The 24,573-nt window shown below is 50.6% G+C and overlaps 1 protein-coding gene across 3 annotated transcripts in view; it reads left to right on the top strand.

The window, feature by feature from the left end:
* OCRL (OCRL inositol polyphosphate-5-phosphatase) overlaps positions 1-24,573 on the top strand; it is a 37,972-nt gene that overhangs the window by 4,754 nt on the left and 8,645 nt on the right. Inside the window, exons 4-19 of one of the 3 annotated variants that reach the window (XM_069985700.1) lie at positions 1,355-1,393; positions 8,328-8,441; positions 10,059-10,175; positions 11,217-11,337; positions 13,995-14,156; positions 14,479-14,580; positions 17,822-17,936; positions 18,048-18,164; positions 18,493-18,680; positions 19,255-19,366; positions 19,553-19,662; positions 20,243-20,378; positions 21,417-21,527; positions 21,677-21,842; positions 21,939-22,174; positions 22,430-22,453. In XM_069985700.1, the coding sequence (XP_069841801.1) occupies positions 1,355-1,393; positions 8,328-8,441; positions 10,059-10,175; positions 11,217-11,337; positions 13,995-14,156; positions 14,479-14,580; positions 17,822-17,936; positions 18,048-18,164; positions 18,493-18,680; positions 19,255-19,366; positions 19,553-19,662; positions 20,243-20,378; positions 21,417-21,527; positions 21,677-21,842; positions 21,939-22,174; positions 22,430-22,453 (1,970 nt within the window). The remainder of the gene's footprint in view (positions 1-1,354; positions 1,394-8,327; positions 8,442-10,058; positions 10,176-11,216; positions 11,338-13,994; positions 14,157-14,478; positions 14,581-17,821; positions 17,937-18,047; positions 18,165-18,492; positions 18,681-19,254; positions 19,367-19,552; positions 19,663-20,242; positions 20,379-21,416; positions 21,528-21,676; positions 21,843-21,938; positions 22,175-22,429; positions 22,454-24,573) is intronic. The other 2 variants (XM_069985702.1, XM_069985701.1) reach the window with 2 other exon arrangements.

Genomic DNA, 24,573 nt, shown 5'->3' with positions numbered 1-24,573 from the left:
CTGCTGCTTACATCATACCCTGCCACACACACATCACACCCTGCTGCTTACATCACGCCCTGCTGCTTACATCATACCCTGCCACAAACACATCACACCCTGCTGCTTACATCATGCCCTGCTGCTTACATCATACCCTGCAACACACACATCACACCCTGCTGTTTACATCATGCCCTGCTGCTTACATCATACCCTGCCACACACACATCACACCCTGCTGCTTACATCACACCCTGCTGCTTACATCATACCCTGCCACACACACATCACACCCTGCTGCTTACATCATACCCTGCCACACACACATCACACCCTGCTGCTTACATCATACCCTGCTGCTTACATCATACCCTGCTGCTTACATCATACCCTGCTGCTTACATCATACCCTGCCACACACATATCACACCCTGCTGCTTACCTCATACCCTGCCACACACAAATCACACCCTGCTGCTTACATCATACCCTGCTGCTTACCTCATACCCTGCCACACACACATCACACCCTGCTGCTTACATCACGCCCTGCTGCTTACATCAAACCCTGCCACACACATCATACCCTGCTGCTTACATCATACCCTGCTGCTTACATCATACCCTGCTGCTTACATCATACCCTGCCACACACACATCACACCCTGCTGCTTACATCACGCCCTGCTGCTTACATCACGCCCTGCTGCTTACATCACGCCCTGCTGCTTACATCACGCCCTGCTGCTTACATCACGCCCTGCTGCTTACATCACGCCCTGCTGCTTACATCACGCCCTGCCACACACACATCACGCCCTGCTGCTTACATCACGCCCTGCTGCTTACATCATACCCTGCCACACACACATCACACCCTGCTGCTTACATCATAACCTGCCACACACACATCATACCCTGCTGCTTACGTCATACCCTGCTGCTTACATCATACCCTGCTGCTTACATCATGGCCTGCTGCTTACCTCATACCCTGCCACACACACATCACACCCTGCTGCTTACATCACGCCCTGCTGCTTACATCATAACCTGCCACACACACATCACACCCTGCTGCTTACCTCATGCCCTGCCACACACACATCACACCCTGCTGCTTACATCACACCCTGCTGCTTACATCATACCCTGCTGCTTACATCATACCCTGCTGCTTACATCATACCCTGCCACACACATATCACACCCTGCTGCTTACCTCATACCCTGCTGCTTACATCATACCCTGCTGCTTACATCATACCCTGCCACACACACATCACACCCTGCTGCTCCCCCCCCTTCCCCTTTATCTCCTCATCTTCTTCCTTTCTTCACATAACCAGTTCTTCTTTCTTGTGTCTTCCAGAAGCAGAGGAGACTCTACTCATTGACATTCCTACTAACAGTACGTTACCTGTGATCTCTGCTTTATTTCTGTATTTATCTGGATGGGAAGGGGGGAAGAGAGGATTCTTAAGGGCCTGGTGGTTGAGGAGTCTGTAACAAGTAGAGGAGGGCGAGTGGGATCCTGCCGCAGGTGATCAGCTGTACGGCTGTGCTGTCACTGATTGTATCCAACCTGGCAGCTGACATCCTAATAAAGGGTTAAAAGCAATGTATGATCTGCTTGATAAATAAAGATGGACAATTGTCTACAGCTGCCCCCTGTCTTGTCCATTCTCTCTCCATCCATCCTCCTCTATCACAGCAGTAGGATAACTGCAGCTGCATCCCCCTCCTCCCAAGTTTACATTATTACTTTAGATGGGTTAGTGGTGATTGAGCATGTACATGTACAAAGGTGTCCAGGCTGCAGGGAGGTAAGGAGATTAGTGAACATGTACAAAGGTGTCCAGGCTGCAGGGAGGTGGGGAGATTAGTGAACATGTACAGAGGTGTCCAGGCTGCGGGGAGGTGAGGAGATTAGTGAACATGTACAGAGGTGTCCAGGCTGCGGGGAGGTGAGGAGATTAGGGAACATGTACAGAGGTGTCCAGGCTGCGGGGAGGTAAGGAGATTAGGGAACATGTACAGAGGTATCCAGGCTGCAGGGAGGTGAGGAGATTAGGGAACATGTACAGAGGTGTCCAGGCTGTGGGGAGGAGGTGAGGAGATTAGGGAACATGTACAGAGGTGTTCAGGCTGCGGGGAGGTGAGGAGATTAGGGAACATGTACAGAGGTGTCCAGGCTGTGGGGAGGAGGTGAGGAGATTAGGGAACATGTACAGAGGTGTTCAGGCTGCGGGGAGGAGGTGAGGAGATGCCGCTCTCCCTATAGACCTCCATTGGGCAGCCTTGCTTTAGGTTTGGTTGCACCGCGGGTTGATCTCTTGTCGCTCCTCCGTTTCGGTGACTGCTCTGGATCTGACACTTATCTTGTGTTACTCTGACTTCCTACAAGTTCGTGGTTTCCTCCTCTCTGGTCCTGTAATATACTGTACAGTGAGATATCATTGCTCGTCTCGTGTTTCTCTTTGGGGGTTTTTGTGTTCCTTTAGTTACATTCAGGTTTGTATAAAGCTGAGTCATTATGGTTCTTCTTTGTGTTGCTGTCAGTGAATACAGACATTCAGGTCCTAACCTAGTCATCCTCGCACAGCTGTGGGCTTGTTATAGTGTATCGCTGTAGTTATCAGCCAGGGGGTGAAGGGTAAGTTGATACTGCGTGTTCCTTGCCTGCAGAAAAACATTGTAACAAACCCTCAGATGTGAGCATTATTGGGGGTTCAGATACGAACAGTGATCTACTGAACAGCTGATATACTGAACGTTATTTTAAGGAAGAACGAAGGAAATGCATTATTCTATGGAAACATGAGTCACCCTAATGTTCAGTGACTTGTGGCCTAAGCTTATGGCTCCTACCCAGACAGTTCCTTATAGACCAGACATGAACATCTAATCATTGAGGGTCCTAGTAACCCTTTTCTCGCTGTGATGCTGCTGTTTCTTTCCTTCTGCTCACATAGCACCCAGCAAACCCAGGGCATCAGTAACCCCTTCTCCCCTCACCCCCCACACACACCACATTAGTGGACTGTTTAAGGTCCCATTATAACCTATGGAGGGGCCGAGGGGGATAAGTGAGCAGGAAGAGCAGGCAGGGAGTTTGGTGATATAAGATTGCAGGATCATGTGCTGTGCAGGGTTGCCTTATCTCCTCTCTGTGCTCACTCATCCCCCTTGGCCCCTCCCCTCTTCAAAGAGCATAATGGACACAGAAATCCTGCTTCTTCTGAAATGAGGGGGGAGGTAAGAAAACTGCTTTTTTAAATACAGAAGGAAACTCTTTTGCTTAATAGAACCTATTGGGCTAGATTCACACGTAACATGTCCACTGACATATCTCCTGTCATTACCAATGTGATTACATACTGTTATCCTGCTGCGATTATATAAGTACAAAGCCAATCCAAGAGGTATCCGCAGCGGATATGTTATGTGTGAATTTAGCCTTACAGTTTCTTAAAATCACTTGTACTATTGATACTTTGATTTCTGTTACGCTTTGTCACCCCCCCCCCACCACGGTGACATTCTGCTACCTTCAGTGCACTATGTCATTGTATAGTAGAGAGGAATCGGTGCTGGGCTTTTACTGGTCAGAGAAGTAAGAGAAAGGAAGTAGTAGGCACTTGGACCTGCCCGTTTTGTATGCAGCATGGAGCAATTTAGAATAGACACGTGAGAGAGGCTGCACCCTGGTCCTGCCCTGTAATATGAAGAGAATAAGAAATGGGTGCCCACCATGGAGAGGGCTTAATAACAGCAGTAAAAACCTTTAGAATGGATAGGCGCGCTTTAAGGGCAGAGAGCGGGCTCATGTAGCTTTGGCTATGGCACAGGTTCTGGGACCACCCTGTGTTATAATAATGGACCCTCTAAACATTCAGCAGCCGTGATCCTGATCCTCGCCCGGGTGGCGCGTGTTCTGCCTGCCCGGGTGGCGCGTGTTCTGCCTGCCCGGGTGGCGCGTGTTCTGCCTGCCCGGGTGGCGCGTGTTCTGCCTGCCCGGGTGGCGCGTGTTCTGCCTGCCCGGGTGGCGCGTGTTCTGCCTGCCCGGGTGGCGCGTGTTCTGCCTGCCCGGGTGGCGCGTGTTCTGCCGGCCCGGGTGGCGCGTGTTCTGCCGGCCCGGGTGGCGCGTGTTCTGCCGGCCCGGGTGGCGCGTGTTCTGCCTGCCCGGGTGGCGCGTGTTCTGCCTGCCCGGGTGGCGCGTGCTCTGCCCAGTCCCAGGGAACTACCAGAGAGCCATGTCAGGAATAATCCAGCGGCTGCCGGCTGAGATGACTCACACCTTCCAGCCCCGCAGCTCCGGCTATCACCTCCTATCTCTCTGTTTCCATCATTAGGTTTAACCTGTGTCATTTAAAGGGATCTCACACAATTGACAGGTGGCACTCCGCTCAGAGACAGTCAGTATCTGTGGAGGTCTCAGCACAACTGGACAGTTTCTCTATGGAGGGCTCAGCACCACCGTGGGGGTCTCTGGAGGGCTCAGCATCACTGTGGGGGGTCTCTGGAAGGCTCAGCATCACTGTGGGGGGTTTCTGGAGGGCTCAGCACCACCGTGGGGGTCTCTGGAGGGATCAGCACCACCGTGGGGGTCTCTGGAGGGCTCAGCACCACCGTGGGGGTCTCTGGAGGGCTCAGCACCACCGTGGGGGTCTCTGGAGGGTTCAGCATCACTGTGGGGGTCTCTGGAGGGTTCAGCATCACTGTGGGGGTCTCTGGAGGGCTCAGCACCACCGTGGGGGTCTCTGGAGGGCTCAGCAGCACCGTGGGGGTCTCTGGAGGGTTCAGCATCACTGTGGGGGTCTCTGGAGGCTTCAGCACCACCTTGGGGGTCTCTGGAGGGTTCAGCATCACTGTGGGGGTCTCTGGAGGGTTCAGCACCACCTTGGGGGTCTCTGGAGGGTTCAGCATCACCTTGGGGGTCTCTGGAGGGTTCAGCATCACTGTGGGGGTCTCTGGAGGGTTCATCATCACTGTGGGGGTCTCTGGAGGGTTCAGCACCACCTTGGGGGTCTCTGGAGGGTTCAGCATCACCTTGGGGGTCTCTGGAGGGTTCAGCATCACTGTGGGGGTCTCTGGAGGGTTCAGCATCACTGTGGGGGTCTCTGGAGGGCTCAGCATCACTGTGGGGGTCTCTACAGGGCTCAGCATCCCTACTGTGGGGGTCTCTACAGGGCTCAGCATCATCATCTCAGAAGTCTTCAGTAGATTCCTAGGTGTTCAGCCCCTTTAAATCCACAAGCACTGTCTGTCTCACAGCCCGGGGCCATGAAGCATTGGGTGACGTCAGCGTTTTCTTTATGATCGGCCGTTAAGCTTTGATCCGTGGTGCCTCGGTGCTGCATCTCCTCACTCTTACAGATTTATTAGGTTCCCCATTCCGCCTGTAATGGTAAATGCTACAGATCCAGAATACGTTTCTAAATGATGAAACTTCTGCTACAATGTGTCGCGTGTTACCTAGTGACCGCCCACTCATGTATCCGGTGACCACTGCCCGCTCCCCATCACCTGCACTGTCAGGGGGTCTCCAGGAGAGAAGCCTCCACCCCCGGGAATAACACTGCTTGCTGTCAGGGGGTCTCCAGGAGAGAAGCCTCCACCCCCTGGGAATAACACTGCTTGCTGTCAGGGGGTCTCCAGGAGAGAAGCCTCCACCCCCCGGGAATAACACTGCTTGCTGTCAGGGGGTCTCCAGGAGAGAAGCCCCCACCCCACCCCCCGGGGAATAACACTGCTCGTTGTCAGGGGGTTTCCAGGAGAGAAGCCTCCACTCCCCGGTAATAACACTGCTTGCTGTCAGGGGGTCTCCAGGAGAGAAGCCTTCACCCCTGGGGAATAATCCTGCTCGCAGTCAGGGGGTCTTCAGGAGAGAAGCCTCTACAAGCCCCCACCCCCCGGGAATAACACTGCTCGCTGTCAGGGGGTCTCCAGGAGAGAAGCCTCCACTCCCTGGTAATAACACTGCTTGCTGTCAGGGGGTCTCCAGGAGAGAAGCCTCCACTCCCCAGTAATAACACTGCTTGCTGTCAGGGGGTCTCCAGGAGAGAAGTCTCTACAAGCCCCCACCCCCCGGGAATAACACTGCTCGCTGTCAGGGGGTCTCCAGGAGAGAAGCCTCCACTCCCTGGTAATAACACTGCTTGCTTTCAGGGGCTCTCCAGGAGAAAAGCCTCCACTCCCCGGTAATAGCACTGCTTGCTGTCAGGGGGGTCTCCAGGAGAGAAGCCTCCACTCCCCGGTAATAACACTGCTTGCTGTCAGGGGGTCTCTAGGCAATAGTCAGAGGTCCAGAACAAGTGGAGGAATCAAAACACAAAGTTTATTGAATGAAAGCCCCTCCAATAATGATCTGTGGCCTGGTCCTGAGGAATGTGAATCCCGCTCCGTCCTTCCTCCGACCTTCACGTTTCAGACGTGCTGCGTAATCCGTCCTGGCCCTCGGGGGGTCGCACCGCACTATTCCCTCCTTGTGGTTTATGACACATTTATTTAACCATAAATTCTGTAAGAGGGTTCACAGCAGCACAGAGGATTTTAGCAGCTGCTCCCAACAGCTTCACTGAGCTCTTATATCATCGGGGAAGCAAAGTGCGATGCAGATAAGGTGTGACCGCCTGGACCGCCCAGCAACCGCTCAGGATCAGTCATGCGTATATATATATTAGTATAATACACACATATCCCTCATACACCGTCCTCTCTCGCCCTCTGATGGGTGGGGCTTTGCTCGGGCTCCCGGGTGCGGCCTCTATTTGTGGATCTGTCAGGGATCCAGTTGCTGGAGGTAAATCCTTTGTCCTCGGGAACCTGTTTGTTTAGTTTCCGCTCGCGTAAATCAGTTTTCGGGAGTTTAATGTTACGTCCCAGGTCACTCCGAGGGCAAAAGTCAAATGATAAAATCCTGGCAGGTGATGGATGCCTGATCTGATAATACAATATATATCACATCACATCAGTATATACCTGGGCTATATGACATCACGTCAGTGTATACCCTTGCTATATGACATCACGTCAGTGTATACCCGGGCTATATGACATCACGTCAGTGTATACCCGGGCTATATGACATCACATCAGTGTATACCCGGGCTGTATGACGTCACGTCAGTGTATACCCGGGCTATATGACCTCACATCAGTGTATACCCGGGCTGTATGACATCACGTCAGTGTATACCCGGGCTATATGACATCACGTCACTGTATACCCGGGCTGTATGACGTCACGTCAGTGTATACCCGGGCTATATGACCTCACATCAGTGTATACCCGGGCTGTATGACATCACGTCAGTGTATACCCGGGCTATATGACATCACGTCACTGTATACCCGGGCTGTATGACATCACGTCAGTGTATACCCGGGCTGTATGACGTCATGCTGTGAATTTACTGTGGTGTTTAATATGGTGTTAGAATCTGCAATAAATCCACAGGTGAAGCCGAGATTTGTGCATATCCAGAGAAGATCATATCCACAGCAGTAAATCTGTGAGACCTGATCCCTTGAAGTGAAAGGCCTCACCGCTTGTGGGTGTGGTGACATCAGGGCGGCTTCTCAGCACCATACCGTATTTACACAGCGGGTATATGGTGACACCGGGTGCAGCTTCTCAGCACCGCACGGTAATTACACAGCGGGGGCAGTGTCAACGGGAACGGCTTCTCAGCACCGCACGGTAATAACACAGCGGGGGCGGTGACACTGGGTGCGGCTTCTTAGCACTATAAGATAATTACACAGCGGGGGGCGGTGACACAGGGCGCGGATTCTCAGCACTGTACGGTAATAACACAGCGGGGGCGGTGTCAACGGGAACGGCTTCTCAGCACTGTACGGTAATAACACAGCGGGGGCGGTGTCAACGGGAACGGCTTCTTAGCACTGTACGATAAATACACAGGGGGGCGGTTACACAGGGCGCGGCTTCTCAGCACTGTATGGTAATTACACAGCGGGGGCGGTGACACAGGGTGCGGCTTCTTAGCACTGTACGGTAATTACACAGCGGGGTCGGTTACACCAGGAGTGGCTTTTCAGCACTGTACGGTAATTGCACAGCGGGGGCGGTGACACCGGGAGCAGCTTCTCAGCACTGTATGGTAATTACACAGCAGGGGCAGTGACACCAGGAGCAGCTTCTCAGCACTGTATGGTAATTACACAGCGGGGGCGGTGACACCGGGAGCAGCTTCTCAGCACTGTATGGTAATTACACAGCAGGGGCGGTGTGACCGGGCAGTGGACCCCCCTTTGTAACACTAGACCCCTGGCCCGGTTACCCCCCTGTTCTCATTGTTCTTACCCTCTGCTCTCAGGTGGCTGTAAGGTGAGAATCCAGGCCGATCCCTGGTCCCCCGAGAGATTATTCGAGATCCCGGATGAGGAGCGTTGTATAGAGCTGCTGAGCGAAATGAGTCTCATCCAAGAAGGTAGAGGGCTGCCGATGGGGGAGGGGTAATCTCTATACAGTGAAGGGGGAGGGGTAATCTCTATACAGTGAAGGGGGAGGGGTAATCTCTATACAGTGATGTGGGAGGGGTAATCTCTATACAGTGAAGGGGGAGGGGTAATCTCTATACAGTGAAGGGGGAGGGGTAATTTCTATACAGTGAGGGGTAATCTCTATACAGTGATGGGTAATGGAGAGGGGTAATCTCTATACAGTGAGGGGTTATCTCTATACAGTGATGAGGGAGGGGTAATCTCTATACAGTGATGTGGGAGGGGTAATCTCTATACAGTGATGGGGGAGGGGTAATCTCTATACACTGAAGGGGGAGGGGTAATCTCTATACAGTGATTGGTAATGGAGAGGGGTAATCTCTATACAGTGAGGTGTAATCTCTATACCGTGATGTCGGAGGGGTAATCTCTATACAGTGATGGGGGAGGGGTAATCTCTATACAGTGATGGGGGAGGGGTAATCTCTATACAGTGATGGGGGAGGGGTAATCTCTATACAGTGATGGGTAATGGATAGGGGTTATCTCTATACAGTGAAGGGGTAGGGGTAATCTCTATACAGTGATGGGGGAGGGGTAATCTCTATACAGTGATGGGGGAGGGGTAATCTCTATACAGTGATGGGGGAGGGGTAATCTCTATACAGTGATGGGGGAGGGGTAATCTCTATACAGTGATGGGGGAGGGGTAATCTCTATACAGTGATGGGGGAGGGGTAATCTCTATACAGTGATGGGGGAGGGGTAATCTCTATACAGTGATGGGTAATGGAGAGGGGTAATCTCTATACAGTAATGGGAGAGGGGTAATCTCAATACAGTGAAGGGGGAGGGGTAATCTCTATACAGTGATGGGGGAGGGGTAATCTCTACAGTGATGGGGGAGGGGTAATCTCTATACAGTGATGGGGGAGGGGTAATCTCTATACAGTGATGGGGGAGGGGTAATCTCTATACAGTGATGGGTAATGGAGAGGGGTAATCTCTATACAGTAATGGGAGAGGGGTAATCTCTATACAGTGATGGGGGAGGGGTAATCTCTATACAGTGATGGGGAGGGGTAATCTCTATACAGTGATGGGTAATGGAGAGGGGTAATCTCTATACAGTAATGGGAGAGGGGTAATCTCTATACAGTGATGGGGGAGGGGTAATCTCTATACAGTGATGGGGGAGGGGTAATCTCTATACAGTGATGGGGGAGGGGTAATCTCTATACAGTGATGGGGGAGGGGTAATCTCTATACAGTGATGGGGGAGGGGTAATCTCTATACAGTGATGGGGGAGGGGTAATCTCTATACAGTGATGGGTAATGGAGAGGGGTAATCTCTATACAGTGATGGGTAATGGAGAGGGGTAATCTCTATACAGTAATGGGAGAGGGGTAATCTCTATACAGTGATGGGGGAGGGGTAATCTCTATACAGTGATGGGGGAGGGGTAATCTCTATACAGTGATGGGGGAGGGGTAATCTCTATACAGTGATGGGGGAGGGGTAATCTCTATACAGTGGTCTCTCTGCTGTGCTGATGCTATATCCCAGTATGCCCTTTATCCTCCTGTTTATCATCTCTTTCAGGCACCGTTCGCCCTAAACCCGTTCGACCAGATAAAAAGGAGTCCTCAAATTGGTACCAGCCGGCAGAGAAGATAAAGAGCGCCCCCGCCGGCCTGCCGCCACAGCCCGCCACCCCAGGTGATGAATCGCTGTGACCCGTCCATGTGACCTGAAGACTTTGAAAACTGGACAAAAATTCTCATAAACCTCACAATAAAGGGATTATCCACGATAACGTAAAGATGGCGGCTTTATTTAACAAACAGCACTACCCCTTCCCTCAGGCTGCTTGATGTATTACAACTCTGAGCTGCAATACCTACACCCAACCTGAGGAGAGCAGTGGCGCTGTTTCTGGAGAAAGGCGGCCATGTTCTGGTTAATCCCTTCAAGCTGATTTCCCCCCCCCCCCCCCCCCCCCCCTCCATCAGCTGCCTTCCTATTAATCAGACATGGTCACTGTATCCAGCCTGCAGTGTAAAATATGGAGGTGTCATCTTTGTCTTCTAATAGTCATCCTTCCCATCAGGAGTCACCCCTGCCCTAGACTAGAGGAGTGGGGTATTCACATATACTCTGACCGCCATACTTTACACTGCTGGCTTCATTCAGAGGGATTAGCTAGACTAAAGATCTCCACACAGCGCCACTCCTGTCATGTGGCTGTGTCAGGTACTGCAGCTCATCTCTACTTGGATATGATCGACGTGCATTACTCTACACAGCCACAACCACATGGATGGCGCTATGTGCAGTACGGCAGCTGTGTTGATTGGGGATCCAGTACATCGTGAAGTGTTTAAAGGAAAGGTGTCGCCTACATTTTCTTTTACTGATTAGAGTCAGATACTAAAACTTGCTCTTTTATTTTTATCTGTTTCTATTTTCTGACTGTAATTATTTTTACACTTCACTTTTTGTACATTGTTATGGCGGCGGCCATTTGGCCTTGTCCATTCTTAACAGCATTTAGTCACATGCTTTGCAGCAAGACTCATGGACATAGACGACAATAGACAGACTCTGTGTCCTTGAGATGAATGTGAGACATTACTGAGCGCGCTCTGTCACCTGTGACTTGCCCAATAAGTCATTTTCTGATGTCACTGTCCCTTTAAGGGTTAGTAAGCAATCCTACGTGTACTGATTGGGATGCGTCCCACCCCTCCTATTTTTCAGGGCAAATGGGGTTTGACGATAATTTCAGCAACTTAAATCATGAGAAGAGGAAAAATCTGCAAAACCAACAACAGGGATTCCGGCGAGAACCGCCACCTCCCCCGCCCCTCCCGGAGAGACCGTAAGTTGTCTTGAGTTTAACTTCTACCGTCCACCCACTGCAGTCTGTGACGTCACCCATAATCACATTACTTTCATAGCATCAAACATAGTGTAACAGATCAGCACACCCTTCCAGCTGGGGATCAGTCTGTGATTCTGGGATCAGCACCATTATATCCCAGAGTTTATAAGGTATAATCTACATAGGACAATGCGTAACTCTCCAGGATTTCACTTGTCTCCTCTTGTACAGTTATATGGAGTCATCTCCAGAGCTGCAATCTCTAAGGGCCCTATTCCACCGGACGATTATCGTTCAGATTATCGTTAAATCGTTCGAATCTAAACGATAATCGTTCGGTTGAAATGCAGTTAACGATTAACGACCGAACGAGAAATCGTTGATCGCTTTATTAGACCTGGACCTATTTTTATCGTTGCTCGTTCGCAAAACGTTTGCAAATCGTTCGCATTGAATAAGACATTGTTCAGTCGTTCGCAATAGATGCGAACGCATTAGCGAATAAATAGCGAAGAAAAACGATCGCAATTACGATCATAAGTAACGATTATCGTTCCATGGAAATGAGTGTACATTTTCAGGTCTTTCACAATAGCGGTCGTTTAAGATTGTTAATCATTAACGATTATGCAAACGATAATCGTCCGGTGGAATAGGGCCTTAAGGCTGCAGCTCCTCTCTGTTGCCCAATGCCCCCCGAGGCCCATGTAGCTGTATAGATATCAAGGCCTGCTGATCTAGTAGTGCATCAATGGCCTTGGATAGTTACTGTTTTCAAAAGAGGATAAGAGAAAAGACTGGTCCAGGGTTGTAACCCTCTCAGTGCAGTGACTAAGCCTGATGACATCACTGTACAGTGCAGGAGCCCCCATAGTCCTGATCACATGACTGTACAGTGCAAGAGCCCCCCATGGTCCTGATCACATGACTGTACAGTGCAGGAGACCCCTCATGGTTCTGGTCACATGACTGTACGGTGCAGGAGCTCCTATAGTCCTGATCACATGACTTTACAGTGCAAGAGCCCCCCATGGTCCTGATCACATGACTGTACAGTGCAGGAGACCCCTCATGGTTCTGGTCACATGACTGTACAGTGCAGGAGCTCCTATAGTCCTGATCACATGACTTTACAGTGCAAGAGCCCCCCATGGTCCTGATCTTATGACTGTACAGTGCAGGAGCCCCCATAGTCCTGGTCACATGACTGTACAGTGCAAGAGCCCCCCATAGTCCTGGTCACATGACTGTACAGTACAGGAGCCCCCCATAGTCCTGATCACATGACCGTACAGTGCAGGAGCCCCCCATAGTCCTGATCACATGACTGTACAGTACAGGAGCCCCCCATAGTCCTGATCACATGACTGTATAGTACAGGAGCCCCCCATAGTCCTGATCACATGACTGTACAGTGCAGGAGCCCCCCCATAGTCCTGATCACATGACTGTACAGTGCAGGAGCCCCCCCAAAGTCCTGATCACATGACTGTATAGTACAGGAGCCCCCCATAGTCCTGATCACATGAATGTACAGTGCAGGAGCACCCCCCCCCATAGTCCTGATCACATGACTGTACAGTACAGGAGCCCCCCCCCCCCCATAGTCCTGATCACATGACTGTACAGTGCAGGAGCCCCCCATAGTCCTGATCACATGACTGTACAGTGCAGAAGCCCCCCGTAGTCCTGATCACATGACTGTACAGTACAGGAGCCCCCTGTAATCCTGATCACATGACTGTACAGTACAGGAGCCCCCTGTAATCCTGATCACATGACTGTACAGTGCAGGGACCCCCCCCACACACATAGTCCTGATCACATGACTGTACAGTACAGGAGCCCCCCCCGTAGTCCTGATCACATGACTGTACAGTCCGGGAGCCCCCCCCCACCATTGTCCTGATCACATGACTGTACAGTGCAGGAGCCCCCCATAGTCCTGATCACATGACTGTACAATGCAGGAGCCTCCCATAGTCCTGATCACATGACTGTACAATGCAGGAGCCTCCCATAGTCCTGATCACATGACTGTACAATGCAGGAGCCTCCCATAGTCCTGATCACATGACTGTACAGTGCAGGAGCCCCCGTAGTCCTGATCACATGACTGTACAGTACAGGAGCCCCCTGTAATCCTGATCACATGACTGTACAGTGCAGGGCCCCTATGGTCCTGATCACTGGTACTACCATTGCTATAGAGATGAGATCACATGTGTCTCAAGAGCCATAAAGTTTTTACAGCATTGCTCATCTGCACGCGAAATGTTATTAGCGACATGAAAGGAAGCGTGAAGGTGGGGGAGGGGGATGAGAATTTACAGAATTGGAGAGTAAAAAAAAAAAGATGTGTAGAATGAATGGAGCTCATTGTGAGATTGGTGACACAGAAAGCGCTACGTGTGAGCACACCCTCCTCACTCTCTGTGATTACTATCAGTGTACATAGAGGAAGCTTCCGGAACGTACGTGTGAACAAAATGGTCATATGAATCGCTCTCTTCTCCGGTCTAAAGTTGGCGGTTTATTCGGTTTTTGGCGCACACCACCTCATATATAACATTGTAAGGTCCATTCACTTTATTTTAGAAGAGAACCCCCACATTGGAGCACCATGGGTCACCATGTTGTCCTTTCTCCCACAGACCACCTCGGGACCGGGAACCTGACGGATGGAATCGGCCAAAGATGAGCAACAGCATGAGAAAGCTTCTGGTCCCTGCCAGCCAGTCTGGGCAGCGGGAAGGGTTAATAAAGCACATACTGGCCAAGAGAGAGAGCGACTACGTCAACATAGAGAACTACAGGTATGTGCTGCTGGTTATAGGGCTGGAAGAGTTCAGCTCTGAAGCTGCAAAATTGTGAAGTATGAAGCAGGTCCGCAGCTGTTTTGGCTCACACACTGATGCGTAACATCGTCCAGAGGCGGCGTCACCCGACATGACCCATCTTCTCTCTGTCAATAAAATTCATTAACCCATAAACGCCATGGATGTTCCTATTACTTTCTTGCTGAATCTCACTTTGTAGCTTGTTACTATGTAGTTGTTACTGCTGCTAAGTGTCACAGCTGTGTATCCGAGCCGAGGCCTGCCAGGAATGTAAAGGATATTTCCTCTTATCTTACAGATTCTTTGTAGGAACCTGGAATGTAAATGGCCAGTCCCCTGATGGAGGGCTCGAGCCCTGGCTGCACGCAGATCCAGACCCCCCGGATGTCTATGTGATCGGGTAAGAACATGAAGTTATCTCCACGTCTATGTAACATGTAAAGCAAATCAGGAATGTTATGGAAGAAGCTTAGCACGAGCTGCTGATTCCTGACATTAACCCATCCTGAGCATAGCAAATAGAGGGTGTCTATCCCATCATTCCTCAATGTGAAATAGTCATATAACCTCTTATTTATCTACAGAAGAAGGTTGTCATGTGCTTAATATCACTGCCTGCTGAGTAATCTGCTTTATGGAGCGGAGGAGGGGAAACTATTAGTGCTTCGAGCACATTCCTGTGTCCATAGCCATCACTACATTCCTTACATACAAGAATATAACTAATACTGCTGCTATATAAAGGAATAGAACTACTAATAATACTGCCCCTATATACAGGAATATATCTACTATAATACTGCCCTCTATATACAAGGATATAACTACTATAATACTGCTCCTATATACAGGGATATAACTACTATAATACTGCCCCTATATACAGGAATATAACTACTATAATACTGCTCCTATATACAGGAATATAACTACTATAATACTGCCCCCTATATACATGGATATAACTACTATAATACTGCTGCTATATACAGGGATATAACTACTATAATACTGCTCCTATATACAGGGATATAACTACTATAATACTGCTCCTATATACAGGGATATAATTACTATAATACTGCTCCTATATACAGGGATATAACTACTATAATACTGCGCCTATATAAAGGAATATAACTACTAATAATACTACTCCTATATACAGGAATATATCTACTATAATACTGCCCTCTATATACAAGGATATAACTACTATAATACTGCTCCTATATACAGGGATATAACTACTATAATACTGCTCCTATATACAGGGATATAACTACTATAATACTGCCCTCTATATACAGGGATATAACTACTATAATACTGCTCCTATATACAGGGATATACTACTATAATACTGCTCCTATATACAGGAATATAACTACTATAATACTGCTCCTATATACAGGAATATAACTACTATAATACTGCTCCTATATACAGGGATATAACTACTATAATACTGCCCCCTATATACAGGGATATACTACTATAATACTGTTCCTATATACAGGAATATACCTACTATAATACTGCTCCCTATATACAGGAATATACTACTATAATACTGCTCCTATATACAGGAATATACTACTATAATACTGCTCCTATATACAGGAATATACTACTATAATACTGCTCCCTATATACAGGAATATAACTACTATAATTCTCTTCCTATATACAGGAATATAACCTTGGGTTCTGTAGCCTGGTATGTACTAGTATATAGTTGCACTGTGGGCCCAGTGTGGCGTCACTATTTATTACGTCAGTGTGCTGTATCCTGTGGACACGTCTAGTTGCTGTGTTAGGTAACAGGATATGTTAGATTCTGTAGACATCTCCAGTTACGCTCCTTGCAGGGAGTACAGGTCAGTAGAGGTGACGTCCAGGACGTTGCAGTGTTATGATACCAGCATGTTCTGCTCTGTTATTCCTCTAAGGAATTTTCATACAATTTTTCTCATAAGCTGTGTAAAAACTCTGGCATCTGCAGTTCCGGCTCTCAGAAATGGTGCCCGGCTGGCATGATAATAACAGAGCTGGTCACCCCTGCTGGGATATTGCATAGAGAGCTGTATAATGCACATACATCACCAGAGGCGGCCGTGGTCACGAGTCCAATGACGCTGACCGCCGTACTTAACATGAGCTGACAATTTACTCTACTGCTCCAACTAGTGGTTGTTCTCTGTTAGTACAGTTGGTTAGTAATTAGCTATTATGTATGTATGGATGGGGATGGGGCAGTGCTCTATAAGATGATGGGGCAGTGCTCTATAAGATGATGGGGCAGTGCTCTATAAGATGATGGGGCAGTGCTCTATAAGATGATGGGGCAGTGCTCTATAAGATGATGGGGCAGTGCTCTATAAGATGATGGGGCAGTGCTCTATAAGATGATGGGGCAGTGCTCTATAAGATGATTGGGCAGTTCTCTATAAGATGACGGCCAGGGTCGGGGCAGGGATCTATGAGATGACGGTCGGGGCAGGGATCTATGAGATGACGGCCAGCGTCGGGGCAGTGATCTATGAGATGATGGTCGGGACAGTGATCTATGAGATGATGGTCGGGGCAGTGATCTATGAGATGATGGTCGGGGCAGTGATCTATGAGATGATGGTCGGGGCAGTGATCTATGAGATGATGGTCGGGGCAGTGATCTATGACAGTGATTTTCAACCAGTGTGCCGCGGCACATGGTCGGGTGTGCCGCGGGGAAAGTTCCCCAAACTATGGTGCCCCTGCAGATTGCCCTGCTGCTGCTGTCCGCCTCACCTACTGGCCGTCTGTAGCGCCCGGACGTGCTCCTCCTATCTAATCAGCGGAGACCGGGAGCGTGATGCGCTGCGGCGCACCACACTCCCAGTCTACGCTGATTGGAGGAGCACATCCGGACCCTACAGGCGGCCAGTAGGTGAGACGGAGAGCAGCGGCGACCATGTGGGAGGAGGTGAGGAGGAAGGGGGGGAGAGAAACAGGAGAAAACAATGGGGGAGAGAAACCTGGGCATGGGGGAGAGAAGCATGGGGGAGAAACAGGGGGGGAGAGACAGGGAGAGAAGGATGGGGGAGAAACGGGAGAGAAGCAGGGGGGAGAGAAACATGGGGATGGGGGAGAGAAGCAGGGGGGAGAGAAGAACAGGAGAGAAGCAGGGGGGGAGAAGGGCAGTGACCTATGAGATGACGGCCGGGGTCGGGGCAGTGACCTATGAGATGACGGCCGGGTCGGGGCAGTGACCTATGAGATGACGGCCAGGGTCGGGGCAGTGACCTATGAGATGACGGCCGGGTCGGGGCAGTGACCTATGAGATGACGGCCGGGGTCGGGGCAGTGACCTATGAGATGACGGCCGGGGTCGGGGCAGTGATCTATGAGATGACGGCCGGGGTCGGGGCAGTGACCTATGAGATGACGGCTGGGGTTGGGGCAGTGACCTATGAGGTGACAGACGGGGTCGGGGCAGTGATCTATGAGATGACGGCCGGGGTCGGGGCAGTGACCTATGAGATGACTGCCGGGTCGGGGCAGTTACCTATGAGATGACGGCCGGGTCGGGGCAGTGATCTATGAGATGATGGCCACGTTTGGGGCAGTCACGCCTTTTCTTACTCTGTGGTGTTCCTTAGGTTCCAGGAGCTGGATCTCAGCACTGAGGCTTTCTTCTACTTTGATTCGGGGAAGGAGCAGGAGTGGCTGGAGGCGGTGGAGAGGAGTCTGCACCCCAAAGCCAAGTACAAGAAGGTGAGCTCAGCTTCACAGCCGGGATTACCTCAGTTACTCCATATTGCTCCCCGGCGTTGTCAGGTGCCCGCAGGCTTTCTCTATACTCCTGTCTTTCCTTTTTGTCTGCAGATCCGTCTCATCAGACTGGTGGGGATGATGATGTTGGTCTTCGCCAAGAAGGAACATTACCGGCACATCCAGGAGGTGGCGGCCGAGTCTGTGGGGACCGGTATTATGGGGAAAATGGTAAATGGTCAAATAAAGATGTGACTGTGCTCCAAGCCCAGACCTTTATATCCAGTCCAGACAATCCTCAGAGAGCTGCTCACCCCGAAATCCAGTACGTGCACTGACACATTGTAAAAAACAGGACGAGGGAGAATGGTGCAGCACAAATCTTCTTTCTGTACTGTTTGTTACAATGTATCAGTCCATAGGATAGCCCAGACTGGATGTAATTTTAGCACACCCTAACCGTCCATCCTTGTCCACTTTCTCGCAGTAAGCAGAGACGGGGATGACATGTAACAGTGGGAAGTGCCCAGATATATATGTATTCCTGTCACCCCTTTAGGGTAACAAGGGCGGAGTGGCGGTACGGTTCGTCTTCCACAACACGTCCTTCTGTTTTGTGAACTCTCACTTGGCCGCTCATGTGGAGGACTTCGAGAGAAGGAATCAGGACTACAAGGACATCTGCGCCCGGCTGAACTTCTATCTCCCGGAGCAGAATATTCCCTCGCTGAATATTATGAAGCATGAGTAAGTAGAAACATGGCAGCGACCTTCTCTGAGCCCCCTGTAACAGGCCTTTTCTGTACAACAATGCCCCCTATAACAGATATATGTGATTTTTACATATAAAGCACAATGTTTGGGCAGGGGGCTAAGGTCTTGGGCCTGGGGGCTCATCTTCTGGCTCTGGCAGGGGGTTCTTGTCCTCTGGTTGGGGGGCTTGTCTTCTGGCTTGGGCATTGGGTGGAGGTCTAGGGGCAGGGCCTCTCGTCTTGTGGCTCGGGCAGGGGGGCTCTCGTCTTGTGGCTCGGGCAGGGGGGCTCTCGTCTTGTGGCTCGGGCAGGGGGGCTCTCGTCTTGTGGCTCGGGCAGGGGGGGCTCTCGTCTTGTGGCTCGGGCAGGGGGGCTCTCGTCTTGTGGCTCGGGCAGGGGGGCTCTCGTCTTGTGGCTCGGGCAGGGGGGCTCTTCTTTGGGCTGGGCAAGGGGGATGTCTGGGGGCGGGGGGGCTCGTCTTTCTGGCTCTTACAGGCAGCCTTGATAGACCAGCACGTTCTCAGATTATTGGAATTTGAGGTCTCATTACGGTCTTGTATCTTTTGCAGCGTTGTTATTTGGTTAGGAGACCTGAACTACCGGCTGTGCAAGTACGATGCCACCGAGGTGAAGAGCCTGATCACCAGGAACGACATTAACACCCTGCTGAAGTTTGATCAGGTAAATGGCTGATGGGGAATGGAGCTGCCCCACAAATACTTGTCTATATAACCCCCTCCCTCCAGTGTATGATCAGTGGCATCCCTTCACCACCTCACCTGGGGTGTGGCTTTTGGATGCCCCTCCCCCTTTCTTGTGCCCCGCCCCTGTCATATTCTCATTTTGTCTCCTCCTTGTTCCCTGTAGCTGAACATCCAGCGGGAACTGAAGAACGTCTTTGCTGATTTCCTGGAAGGTTCCATCGCTTTTATCCCCACATATAAATACGACCCAAAAACTGATCGATGGGATTCTAGGTAAACACTAGAGATTAAAGCATAAAATATATGTGGTCCTGTGTGACCCCCATACTTAGTGTCCCCTATGTTTAGTCCTCCGTTCATCTTGTGCGGTCAGGTTGCTGTTCGGAGTTTTCATCCGGCCCAACTGCTGGTGAATGGACTCTCTCTCAGTCCACCGTGTTTGTGATTCGGGAGGGTCACATGTGTCCTCACCCCGACCAGGACCGATCTTACCTCCGTCTTAAAATTTACCGCGCTTGTATGTTCACTACGTTCCAGCAGACAAGGCTCCATTCACACTGACTCTTCTCCACCCTGACGTGACCACCAACTGGCCCAGCATTAGTCTCACAGGGGACCCGATGGTTTTGGTCTTCCATGTTCAAGGCTTTTAGTTAGTTTTGAATGGTCATCCACAGGCTGGATGTAGCAGTGCTGGATGTGTTTCTGCACTGTGCCTATAATCCACCATTGATAAGACCTGGTTTAAGGCAGATAAAGAGGAAGAGGTATTCTCAGTTTATTATGGGATGTGACTGCTATTGCTGTGCTGTGTTTCTGGACCCTTTAACCCGTTTGTCTCTTGTGTGCCAAGTGGGAAGTGTCGGGTCCCTGCCTGGTGTGACCGCGTCTTGTGGCGAGGAAGCAGCGTCCGGCAGCTCAAGTATCGCAGCCACATGGAGCTGAAAACCAGCGACCACAAGCCGGTCAGCTCGCTCTTCAGCATTGGGGTAAGTAGGATTCCCGCCTTCCGGCATCAGTAAGAGTGGTTATGGGACAGTCTATGGGAGATTGTAGGCTATGGGAGAGTGTGGGCTATGGGACAGTCTATGGGAAAGTGTGGGCTATGGGACAGTCTATGGGAGAGTGTGGGCTATGGGACGGTCTATGGGAGAGTGTGTTCTATGGGACAGTCTATGGGAGATTGTAGGCTATGGGACAGTCTATGGGAAAGTGTGGGCTATTGGACAGTCTATGGGAGATTGTAGGCTATGGGACAGTCTATGGGAGAGTGTGGGCTATGGGACAGTCTATGGGAGAGTGTGGGCTATGGGACAGTCTATGGGAGAGTGTGGGCTATGGGACAGTCTATGGGAGAGTGTGTTCTATGGGACAGTCTATGGGAGAGTGTGTTCTATGGGACAGTCTATGGGAGAGTGTGTTCTATGGGACAGTCTATGGGAAAGTGTGGGCTATGGGACAGTCTATGGGAGAGTGTGGGCTATGGGACAGTCTATGGGAGAGTGTGGGCTATGGGACAGTCTATGGGAGAGTGTGTTCTATGGGACAGTCTATGGGAGAGTATGTTCTATGGGACAGTCTATGGGAGAGTGTGTTCTATGGGACAGTCTATGGGAGAGTATGTTCTATGGGACAGTCTATGGGAGAGTGTGTTCTATGGGACAGTCTATGGGAGAGTGTGGGCTATGGGACAGTCTATGGGAGAGTGTGTTCTATGGGACAGTCTATTGGGCAGTCTGGATTATGGGACAGACCATGGGATGGGTCTGGGATTTGGGACAGTCTATGGGAGAGTGTGTTCTATGGGAGAGTGTGTTCTATGGGAGAGTGTGGGCTATGGGACAGACCATGGGATGGGTCTGGGATTTGGGACAGTGTTAGCTATGGGGACGGTCTTTATTACATGATGGTCTGCATTACAGGACAGTATATTGGACGGTGTGGGCTATAGGGGGACGGTCATGTGTAATATGGGTAGAGAGAACCCTCATTTCTCCTGTTTCTCTTATCGGATTTTCCTGTTCCAGGTGAAGGTTGTGGATGAACGGAAATACAGGAAGGCGTTTGAGGACATTGTGCGGATGATGGACCGGATGGAGAACGACTTCCTCCCCTCTCTAAAGCTTAGCAGAACAGAGGTGAGATGCTGTTGTCTGGCCGCAGGTAGCGCCCCTGTAGGATGCCCGGTCTATGGAGCTTCTGATAACCGTTCACCTCTCATACATTGTGCCGCTGGCTCCTCATTTCTGTCTCGTGGTTTTCATCTGCTTCTTTCTATCCCCTTTAGTTTAAGTTTGAGCGAGTGCGATTCCGGCAGCTGCATAAGGAGAAATTCATCATCCAGAATGACGGACAAGTCCCATGTCACTACTCCTTCATCCCCAAACTCAACGACTCCCAATACTGCAAACCCTGGCTGCGAGCAGAGCCCTGCGAGGGATACCTGGAGCCAAGTCAGTGGGATCCCCATCTATCTATCTATCTATCTATCTATCTATCTCCTATCTTTCTATCTCCTATCTACTTTTCTATCTCTTCTCCCATCACAGATGAGTCGGTAGAGATCAATCTGGATGTTTATGTCAGTAAGGACTCAGTGACGTTGCTCAACTCGGGTCAGGACATGATTGAGGATATCCTGGTCCTTCACCTGGACCGGGGTAAGGACTACTTCCTCACCATCAGCGGCAGTTACCTGGTCAGCTCCTTCGGGACGTCTCTGGAAGCCCTGTGCCGGATGAAGCGGCCGATCCGGGAAATCCCGGTCACAAAACTCATTGACCTGGTGAGGATCCATTGTCTCTTGTGTTATTATATCCGGATCATTAAGAGGTGACCCTACTGGGGGATAAGGGGGTCCCAGCAGCTATAGACCCTTACCCCAGATCTGAATGTCTCCCAGTAAGAAGAAGAAGCCAGAGTTGTCGCCACCTCCGTGGCCACAGGTCATCTGTTCATCCTTCTTCCCATCAGTATCGTCTCTCATTGATCTGTTTTTTTTTTCTCCTCTCTTCCTCTGCTGCATGTCCTCCGCTTGTAGGGAGAAGACAACTTCTCAGAGAAGGTAACAGCCCAGGAGCTGCTCCTCGCCCTATCCTCACCCACTCCTAGCTCTCTCCTCACCCACTCCTAGCTCTCTCCTCACCCACTCCTCACCCTCTCCTCGCCCACTCCTCGCCCGCTCCTCGTCCGCTCCGTCTTCCACTAGTTGTAGCTTTCTTTTGTCTTCGCTTCTGTTGTTCTGTAGATTGGTATTTCTCTGGCTGTGATTTTCCAGTTATTGCCAAGCTCCGACTCCAAGTGTACCCTGAAAGCAGCCGGGGAATGCTGGGAGTTGTAGTTCAGCAGCGTCTGGAGAGCCACAGGTTGAGTTAGATTTTTTTGCTTTGAGGGAAGGAAAGTAGCTTTTGACTGGAGCATCAGTAATATAAATCAATAACCTGGTGAAATCCACTGTCACTGGCGCCCTTTATAGTCCCCATTTATATCCTTGTGACATCTGGCGCATTAAAGGGGTAGTCCACTCAGACATAACTCCTGATATGTTGCTGCCCATGGTTTATTATCTATTCAGTCCCCTTCCCCCAGTTCTCAGCTGCTGTTTTCTGCTGAAGACTCAAAAATCTGTGTGTGAGCCTTTCTCTGTCTCCCCCTCCATTCTGAGATGGCTGATGTAAACAAGTCCCTGGCATGCTGTATCTGCAACATTGCAGCTTCTTTGTAATGCTGGAAGGGTTATACTGAGGTCAAGTTTCTGATTGTCTCACTGTGATTATCCCTCCCAGCATTACAAAGCTACAGATAAAGCCTGTCAGGACTTGTTTACATCTGCCGTCTCAGAAGGGAAGGGGAGATAGAGAGACAGACAGGCAGAGCGTATATTGGGAATGAAGGTGCAAAAACCCCAGCCAGCAGCATCTTTCTAGTCGTAATAAGGACCAATCTGGGCAGTGCTACTCCTTACACCTTTATTCTATAGTTTCTCAGTGGTTTCTCATGTCCTTCAGTCAAAAGCTGTGACCGTGATGCGTAACGTGCGGCAAATCGCTGGGGAAAACGTTATTCTTTTGCTGCAAATCTTACAGCTGGGAGCGCAGACTGCAGAAATATGGCGGAGGCCGGAGGTTTGGTTCTGAGGGGCAAAGTGTGCGCCACATGCTCTTACTGATGCAGAAATGGGAACATTGTCTGCAGCAGCCGCCCATGTGACCGAGTGCGATGCTTATACAGTACAGCGTTTGGAATAGATCACACATCGTATGTTACTTTTTAGGTGTTTCTGTTATTTTTTATACTTATTGTTTAAATAGTTGACATTTAAAAGGGAGCTATCAGCAGTTTAGAGGAATCTTACCTGCTGATATGTCCCTATGGCACAGGAGACACCGAGGAGGGTGGTATGTCTCTCATAGTATGTCTCCTACCTTCCTCCTCGGTGTTGTTCCGGTGCAGTTAGTAGTTTGCTCCACGGTCCGGTGAGATCGTTAGAAGCGCTGCACGCCCCCATACCACAGGGCCGGCCGAGAACGAATTGGCGCTATGGTGAGGGGGCAGTGCTCCTAATGGTCTCATCGGACCGTTGAGCAATCTACTAACTGCACTTGAATGACACCGAGGAGGAAGGTAGGAGACATACTATAGGAGACATACCTTTCTCCTCGGTGTCTCCTGTGCATTAGGGACATATCAGCATATCCAGGGCTCCCTGCGTACTGGCGGCTGGAGTGCTCCAGGGCTCCCTGCGTACTTGTGGCTGGAATGCTCCAGGCTTCACTGCCGGCTGGAGTGCTCCAGGGCTCCCTGCGTACTGGCGGCTGGAGTGCTCCAGGGCTCCCTGCGTACTGGCGGCTGGAGTGCTCTGGGCTTCGCTGCGTACTGCCGGCTGGAGTGCTTCAGGGCTCCCTGCGTACTGGCGGCTGGAGTGCTCTGGGCTTCGCTGCGTACTGCCGGCTGGAGTGCTTCAGGGCTCCCTGCGTACTGGCGGCTGGAGTGCTCCAGGGCTCCCTGCGTACTGGTGGCTGGAATGCTCCGGGCTTCGCTGCGTACTGCCGGCTGGAGTGCTCCAGGGCTCCCTGCGTACTGGTGGCTGGAATGCTCCGGGCTTCGCTGCGTACTGCCGGCTGGAGTGCTCCAGGGCTCCCTGCGTACTGGCGGCTGGAGTGCTCCGGGCTTCGCTGTGTACTG

This window comes from Dendropsophus ebraccatus, chromosome 10 (genome assembly GCF_027789765.1).
Source record: "Dendropsophus ebraccatus isolate aDenEbr1 chromosome 10, aDenEbr1.pat, whole genome shotgun sequence".
In the NCBI taxonomy this organism is placed as follows: Eukaryota; Metazoa; Chordata; class Amphibia; order Anura; family Hylidae; genus Dendropsophus; species Dendropsophus ebraccatus.
Note: the sequence above shows the minus strand (reverse complement) of the source record. Positions and strands in the feature narration are given on the sequence as shown.